The 8,733-nt window shown below is 43.3% G+C and overlaps 1 protein-coding gene and 1 long non-coding RNA gene across 2 annotated transcripts; both read right to left on the reverse strand.

Moving 5' to 3' along the window:
- Positions 1 to 1,347: 1,347 nt before the first annotated feature.
- On the reverse strand, positions 1,348 to 3,304 carry LOC108672877. Its single transcript, XR_001930935.2, has 2 exons — positions 2,589 to 3,304; positions 1,348 to 2,455 (listed from the first exon to the last, which is right to left on the reverse strand). It is a non-coding gene; the product is annotated as an uncharacterized LOC108672877 (long non-coding RNA).
- Positions 3,305 to 4,560: 1,256 nt separating this feature from the next.
- On the reverse strand, positions 4,561 to 8,104 carry LOC108672876. The gene is made up of 4 exons (XM_018160630.2): positions 7,900 to 8,104; positions 6,994 to 7,173; positions 6,171 to 6,600; positions 4,561 to 5,135 (listed from the first exon to the last, which is right to left on the reverse strand). The coding sequence occupies exons 1-4, from the start codon at positions 7,963 to 7,965 to the stop codon at positions 4,561 to 4,563; spliced, it is 1,251 nt and encodes a 416-aa protein (XP_018016119.1). The 5' UTR covers positions 7,966 to 8,104.
- Positions 8,105 to 8,733: the final 629 nt, after the last annotated feature.

The following is an 8,733-nucleotide window of genomic DNA, read 5'->3' on the forward strand; positions in this document are numbered from 1 at the left end:
GCCGCGGAAGAAGCCATCCGTCGGTAACCAGCCCGTGACATCATCTTGCTTTGAATAATAGGAGCTTTACGGCTTACGCCACCATATTCTGAAGCGAATAGCAGATTGCGGATTAGGAACGAGTAGTATGAAAGTGGACTTCAGTGCGGCAACAAGGGTCTAGTGAGACGTCGTGGTGAAACTAGATTAGTCGATTTACAGATATCTCGGATATGTACACGAGAGTGAGTTGTTCCTTGAGCAATGTTTTACTGTAATTTGTGCAATAAAGTGTTTTAATATAACGGTGGTTCATCAAGTACCGAACCTGTGGGCTGCCACTATACCCACGACATTTTGATGGCGTGACCACTTGACAGAACTGTGATAACTTATTTCTATTGTGAACACTTATTGGCGCCGCAATTTAAAACAGTTAATTGCCCCACTCTTTTACTATATGTCAGTTTAAAAGTTCACGCAGTTTTGTTGATTATGACCGAGAGTATTAAAGTGACTGAACCAGCGGTGGCAAACGATGGTGTTGATGATGGTTTGAGCCAGGAGGAAGAGAAGAATATCAGTGATAACCTGGCCTACATAGGTAAATTTTTCGCAAACCCGCATGGTAGAGAGCGCCAATTACCTCCCAAGTCCCTTACTAGTGTGAAACATTTTCGTGACGAAGGTCGGTATGGTACCCACGACAATAGTAAGGCAGGGGAACAGTGACGCTGGCCGCTGGGTTCAAGTCTTGCGGAGTAAGTAAGGTGATGACGCGTTCCCGTTTGGTACAGTTCACATTTGAGGCAATGCAGCATGGTCATCGGACCCTTAGGATAACAACATGTGTAAGAAGTGACGGTAGGGGGCTAAAAATCATTGGAGAACGACGTATTGACCGTTATCCATAAGGATTAAGGATTAGCAGTTTGTAAGCTGATGCAGTGTTGGTTTAAAGTTCGTGTAGCGAGATGGGTCAATTGACTACAACTGCTTAGGTGCCAGGATAACAATAATATCTATAGCATTTAGATGGTTGATGTTGGCTCCAGGGCTGATTTGAGACTTACTTTGCTGGTCTACGGCTGCGCACCCTGCACCTAACGCGACGCCATGAATGTTCTTCAATGTCCAAACGGGTGCTGTATGTAGAATGGCTGGTCAGGTTTCTTACAGCGAGGTTTAGTAACTTTAATCCTAGCTCAGATAGACAAAATTTGGGCTCAGCTCAAATTGGCGATAGCAATTTTTTCAAAATATTTTTCTAAGTAAATTTTTATACATATAAAAACTTAAAAAGTAGCCATTTAGACTACCGTCAAAAAAAAAAGAACATTAAAATGCTGCTGCCCATTAAAACAACCATTGATTCGAACATTTTACTGGGTCAAGTTTCATGCCATATTTGTAGCTGAAAAACTTTTACTTGAACTGAGGATTGCTTACAGAGCAATTTTTCAAAGTAAGTATTACTTAGGACTAATTGAATTGACCGTTAACGCGCTTCGAGCACCTTAGAGATAAAATATTAACGTTAGGCATACAAACTTGTTTTCTGAAAAATAGAAAACGATTCATCATAAAAAAAAAAATTCGTCGTAAAAAAGCACCAAGTGACAACTGATCTTATAAAATACTCAATATGTACAGGGCACTAAAACTGGACTAGGTACTTTATAAAAACACAATTTTTACATTCACCAGAGAAAAAACAGGTAACGGCTACTGTCTGTTTCAATGCAAGGTTATACCTTCACTCAACGCAGGATAAAACTGAATACCGGTACTTAAAAAAATGATAACCAAGCGTTAAAGTGGGAAAAAATGCACATCAAAGTGAATACGATAAAATCATGGAAAGGCAGTGTTCGCTTAGCGGCCACTTTATGTCGAGGGGAAAGTATTTACTTCGAAAGTACGGCTTGCAGGTCCAGGAGCAGATGAGACGTCATGAAAAATTCTGCCAAACCCCACAACGTCAGCACACCGCGATGCAAATATACATTTTTCAGGAACAGTTCAATATCATCGACTCAGCATAAAAACATGAAAATATACGTACTTAAAAACATGTAACCAAGCAACTTCACCCAATTCCAAGCATACAACTAAGAACTGATAATACATATGCAAAGAGATCAGCAGTTTTGAACTTCGTTGTCGAGCTTAATTAACGCAAAAGAAAGTACAATATACAGAAACGCAAGAGGAAAGTACAGAACTTTCCTTTAAACGCAAAGAAAATTGAAGAACTATGAAGACCATAAAAGATAAACACTTATTGACAATAATGATATGGGTATTGACAATGCAGAAATATAATTTTGCCCCATCGATGAGAACAACATCGAGGAACTTGGCATGCAGGAGAGCAAGTCAGGACTCGCGGTTCCGACAATGTGGAGACGGCTTTGATGGGAGCACTTCTGTGATGCCTTACGCTAGGGGAACTTCAAGGCTAAGGTGCACTCACCTACACGCCTAGGTATCCTCAAGGCTAAGGTGCAACTCACCATACACACCTATTCAAGGCTAAGGTGCAACTCACCATACACACCTATACGCCCAGGTATCCTCAAGGCTAAGGTGCAGCTCACCATACACACCTACACGCCCAGGTATCCTCAAGGCTAAGGTGCAACTCACCATTCACACCTACACGCCCAGGTATCCGCAAGGCTGTGGTGCAGCTCACCATTCACACCTACACGCCAGTAATGACCTAAAGAGGTGGGCTTATCTCTACATGCATGATCATGCGTTGATTGAGTTAACAGTTCAGCTGCGGTGCAGGCGGCGTCGACACGCCGTAAACCTGACAATGAAATCTTAGCCCCTGTTGACTTATAATAAAATGTCTTATAGATAAAGGACTCGTTAAGCTTAAAAGGGTGTTGATAATCAATACTGTTAGCTTTGGTTAAAACTGTGCGCTCCAGTTGCTGCTACAACATTTATTATAACTGCAGCCATCACACTCATCAGCAGTCTAACTGCGAATTGACTGCCACTTTAAACTGCAGCTGCCGCTTCCAACTGCAGCTGCCGCTTCCAACTGCAGCTGCCGCTTCCAACTGCAGCTGCCGCTTCCAACTGCAGCTTCCGTTTCAACTGCAGCTGCCGCTTTCAACTGCAGCTGACACTTTCAACTGCAGCTGCCGCTTTCAACTGCAGCACTAGGTGAAGTCGGGGTGGGGGTGAGGGGAAGTGCGTGGGTGAGGGGAGGGCGAGGGGTACGGAGGTCCATGTTTAGGGGAGTTCTGGAGGCTGTGGGGGGCGGGGGAGAGACGAAGGGGGCGACCAGCCCCCAGCAGGGTGGGGGGGCGCGTACCGAGACCTGGGGGGAGAGGGGGCACGTAAGCCAACAAAGGCAACAATGTATTGCAAATTTCATGGCTACACAGAGAAAACTACGCGCAGCAAACAGCAAGAAGGCCAGAAAATAAAAAGACTATTGATGGCTACATGATACGCCGTCACCCGTGACCCTGATGGCTACATGATACGCCGTCACCCGTGACCCTGATGGCTACATGATACGCCGTCACCCGTGACCCTGATGGCTACATGATACGCCGTCACCCGTGACCCTGATGGCTACATGATACGCCGTCACCCGTGACCCTGATGGCTACATGATACGCCATCACCCGTGACCCTGATGGCTACATGATACGCCATCACCCGTGACCCTGATGGCTACATGATACGCCATCACCCGTGACCCTGATGGCTACATGATACGCCATCACCCGTGACCCTGATGGCTACATGATACGCCATCACCCGTGACCCTGATGGCTACATGATACGCCATCACCCGTGACCCTGATGGCTACATGATACGCCATCACCCGTGACCCTGATGGCTACATGATACGCCATCACCCGTGACCCTGATGGCTACATGATACGCCATCACCCGTGACCCTGATGGCTACATGATACGCCATCACCCGTGACCCTGATGGCTACATGATACGCCATCACCCGTGNCTACAGGTAAAAACAGCTGTTAGGGAGCTACAGTTACGACCAGCTGTAGAGGGAGCTAACGTTAAAACCAGCTGTAGAGGGAGCTACAGGTAAAAACAGCTGTTAGGGAGCTACAGTTACGACCAGCTGTAGAGGGAGCTAACGTTAAAACCAGCTGTAGAGGGAGCTAACGTTAAAACCAGCTGTAGAGGGAGCTACAGGTAAAAACAGCTGCTAAGGAGCTACAGTTATGACCAGCTGTAGAGGGAGCTAACGTTAAAACCAGCTGAAGAGGGAGCTAGAGGTAAAAACAGCTGTTAGGGAGCTACAGGTAAAAACAGCTGTTAGGGAGCTACAGTTACAACCAGCTGCAGAGGGAGCTAACGTTAAAACCAGCTGTAGAGGGAGCTAGAGGTAAAAACAGCTGTTAGGGAGCTACAGTTACGTCCAGCTGTAGAGGGAGCTACAGTTACGATCAGCTGAAGAGGGAGCTACTTTTACCATCAGCTTTAGAGGGAGCTTCTTTTACAACCAGCTGTATAGGTAGATACTTTTACAACCTGCTCTAGAGGGAGCTACTTTAACAACCAGCTGTAGAGGAAGCTACTTTGACAGCCTTGCATAACCGACCTTTAACGTCTTGTCCAAGTTCCCGTGGGGGTGTTGGTGCTGTTGCTCCTGATACTGCCGGTCCTCTAGATACTGATGTTGCGGTTGCTCCTGACACTGTGACAAGTTCAATACCTCGGCGAACCTCTCTGCTGGAGGCGAGTCCACCTCACATTCCTCCTTGAGCTTCTCCAACTCCTTCTCGTGCTCCAGACGTGCTGCCTCCAGGTTCTCCGTGTACCGGAACTGACTGCAGGAATTGGAAGCACTGTAACCTGATGTTTCATTAGAAGGATGAGCGCTGAAGAAAGCACTAGAACTTGGCTCATCAGAAGAGCGGGAAGCAACAGCACAACCTGCGGTACTGGAATTGGAAGCCCTGGTGGCGGCAGTAACAGAGTTGACGTCATGTGAGCTGGCGGTGTCTGAAGTGTTCTCACTGGCGCATAAGGCAATGCCAGTCTCAGGACCACTTCTAACGCAGTTGCTGGAAGAATCATCGCCACTGCCAGGAGTGTCGTTTGACTCGGCTGAGCCACGCGAGCTTCTGGGTACATCGTTGCCAGAGCCTGCAAAAAAAATATTCTTCAGAAAACTCGTATCTTTTAGTTAGATCAGTGAAGCACATTGGCGCATCTAAGGTCAACAGGAATAGAGTGAAGTAGGCAGCAGACCAGCAAAGAAGATTCCAAGGTAACACTACTCGCTCCTGAGGTGTGATTTTCATGCTCCACTGAAACATTTTGGTACTCTTGCAAGAGAGGCTGACTGTGTGTATCTCGTTCTATGGTCAACACGTCCTACAAGGAAAGGCTCCAATCTCAACATTCACGTAGGTATATCTGTGAAAACCTAAATCAGCAGTGATTTCGCTACCCTCGTGATTACCATGAATGACCGCTGCACTCGCGTGGCAGTTTCTGACATGGACGCGATCAGCCACTACTTTGCCAAGAAAGGCAGTGCTACAGAAAGTGTTGAGCCCTGACCGGTGCACTGAGATGCTATTAAATTGTCTGCTATGTGGACTGTGTGGACCACATCATATGTAGAAAACTGGACGAAGTGGATAAAGTACACGTGTGGCTACAACAAGGCGGACAACAGCACGGTATTGTTCAAATATTCCTTGGGCTTTAAATATCTTTACGGCGTGGCAAGGCAAGCTGAGTAACCAGATTCAAACACATGGAACTTCTCCATTACGGACTACACAAAGGTCAGCGTCCACAATTCTAATCCTTGCTCTTTCAAAAATGTAAAGGAAGGAATGAGATGGAAAATCAATGTCATTCATCCATAAATGACAAGGCAAATTATAAAGCACTCCTGAGGACATCCCCAGTGATGTTTATCAAACACAGCCATAATTTTTCTGATATTCTTAGAAATCCTTAGGACAAACAACCTTTTATTCCATTTCAGAACTGTAAACATTTTTTCCAGGATAGTATTCACCTTTAAATACAATGTATATTTAGTGCAAATTGAGAATATTTAAACACTACGGTACTCACTTGATTTGAGTAAACATTTGAAATGAATAATAAGCTGGACTGCAAAAACTCAACAAGTGACCTGAGTTGCTTAAGACCATCACTCACCAGAAGAAGACCCAATATTGCGGTGGAGTCTGTCACTGTTACGTGGCTTGTTGTTGCGCAGGATGCTGGATATAGAAGAGTAGGTGCTTGTATTTGAGCCGTTAGAAGCAATGAGTGGCAGCATAGTGAGTCTAGTGGCAATGGAAGGGGGGGCTGATGAACTGCGAACATCTCTACTCTCCTTGGAACTTTCAGAGACACTTCCTGACTGCTGGATGCCGTTGCAATCCGGCAACAAGCCATTCTCTTTAGACTGGGACAGGCTGACAGCTGACGTTGCATTAGTGCTCACTGGGTTGTCCATGCCAGATGAGGGGTCAGTATTGTCAGTAGTAGCACTATCAGTTTCCAGGATGTCATCAGCATTTTGACGTATACGCCGTGATGTGACGACAGCAGCATTGCACTCGGCAATCACCGAGTCCAAACTCTGCAATAAGAAATACTAGAGTGAAAATGAGAGTGTGCTTAAGTAAATTTCTTGTTACAGAGTAATACTTTAAATACCAGCAACAAGCACTACCACAGACTCAAAGGTGAATAAAAATGAGAAAACTGGAATGCAATACAAGGGCTAAGATTCCAAGTGATAATTTAAGCCAAAGTAAGGAAAAGTTAATGCTTCATAGTCCATTCAATTGCTTGAAATCTCAACCACATTTATTAGAAGAATCGATTCATGCAAATGACTTCTCTCTTCCACAACTCCAGCTTCACTAGTATTTTCACACCACATATGTACATTAATACAAGTAAGTTAAGAATTCATGCATGAATAAAAACACAGGAATCAGGTTCTGAAGACTTGACTGTGATCAAGGACCTGTTCAGTAGCTGCTCGAAGCCTGGCAGCAAGGGCAGGGGTCAGGGGCTGGCCTGATTGTGCTCCAGCACTCAGCAGAGTGGCTCGAGCCAGGGCCAAGTTGTGGGACTGACGGGAAGCCAGCTTGCGGGACAGCTGCTCAGGAGTCAGCCGATGACATGACATGTCAGTTTGGTCAGCCTGTCAAGATGAATTACTTGGTTATTTCAACATGGTTATTGTAAGGAAATGTAACACAATGACAACCAATTCCCTGTACAATTACTGTAAGACACCAGACGAGCAAATGGATTAAAATTTAAAAAATTGTCATGATATAAATAAAGACGAAATTCTCATGAACAGTTATATTGAATTTTATTAATGGAAAGTAAAATATTTTCATATCATTCAAAGCATTACAAATACCTGATGCTTAATTCATCTAGGTTACAAAAATGAGTTATTGCTTAAAGAAAGACAACAAATACAAGTTGGTCCTACCTTACTATAGAATAATATGCATTTAAAAATTACTTTTCATATACAACACTTCAAAAGAGGCCAGTGTTCTAAATGTACCTGTCTAGGTCGGTTGAACAGGTAGAAGTGTGTTAAATATTGATTATAATATTTGTAGCAGACAAAATCATTTTTAAAATTTGTTTAATATTGAAATTTTTGTGCTTTAATTTTTTAATTTATTTATTCCATCAATTGATTCATGCATTGTCTCCAACTTTACACAAGAGTGCAAAATTTCAGATCAATTGGAGAGTTAGAAGTGTGGTAAATATCGATTATAAGATTTGTAGCAGACAAACAAACAAACAAACAACAAGAAGTGAAGTTGAAGAGAAGTGTTGTAAAAAGAACTGAAGATTTCCATAATACCATTATTTAGTCAACACCTCAAACAAGACTCACATTCCACTGCACTGGCTGGTGTCGGGGGCCATGTGGAGGGATGGGTGGAGGTTGGCCAGAAGACATTGGGTTATCTTACACTAGACCATTTGTTGCAAGTAATAATTGGGTAACTTTGTCTGCAGGAGTAGGAACATACCAGGGATAAGCTAAACTAATGTCAGTTGATGCAATACACATCTCAGTAAAATATGACATCAAATGGGGGTAATAAAGGACAGGTGAAGTAAATGAGGACAGTCACCCCAGATTTTGTAGAAATGTGTAGCAGCTAAACTAATCAAAAAATTGCAAAACTAAAAATAGTGGCATAAATTTCAACATTTTACTATGTATTATTCATAATAAAAATTAAGAAATGCTACATCTACTATCTCTAAAAAAACTGAAAAAAGTGTGGAAGTGAGATTTTGGAAAAGTACCTCTGCTAAAGTCTGTAGCAAAAAAAATATTTGCCATATTAAAAAATTTTACTTGCATAAAAGTTGCACACAGATGTTGGCTTAAAAATGTGATTGACAGAATTTGTGTAGCTCATTCCCCCAAAAAGTGGCGGCCATTTCCGCATGATGGGGTAATAAGGGACACCCCCCCCAGGGTCACCTCTAAAAATGCATTTACAGTAGAGAGTAGAACCTTGGTTAACAAAGGCTGCAGTTAACAAAAAAAATCAATCAACAACAAAGAATTTTGATTACATTTACCTCACTCAATGAAAAAAAAATCCACAAAATATTAATGTATCATCAGTTGACAGTCATCACATAATTATGCATACCTAGAAATCCTGGCTAGTATGTCATAGATAGAATTGTTCACCAGGCAACATAGAAT

The sequence above is a fragment of the Hyalella azteca genome, unplaced genomic scaffold, assembly GCF_000764305.2.
Source record: "Hyalella azteca isolate HAZT.00-mixed unplaced genomic scaffold, Hazt_2.0.2 contig7384, whole genome shotgun sequence".
Classification (NCBI taxonomy): Eukaryota; Metazoa; Arthropoda; class Malacostraca; order Amphipoda; family Hyalellidae; genus Hyalella; species Hyalella azteca.

Excerpts from the sequence above, each read along its gene's own strand:
- LOC108672876 (XM_018160630.2), bottom strand. The coding sequence starts at position 7,965 with ATGTCTTCTGGCCAACCTCCACCCATCCCTCCACATGGCCCCCGACAC. Across the intron at positions 6,601-6,993 it reads TTCGAGCAGCTACTGAACAG|AGTTTGGACTCGGTGATTGC; the intron begins GTCCTTGATCAC and ends TTCTTATTGCAG. Across the intron at positions 5,136-6,170 it reads CAATATTGGGTCTTCTTCTG|GCTCTGGCAACGATGTACCC; the intron begins GTGAGTGATGGT and ends TTTTTTTTGCAG.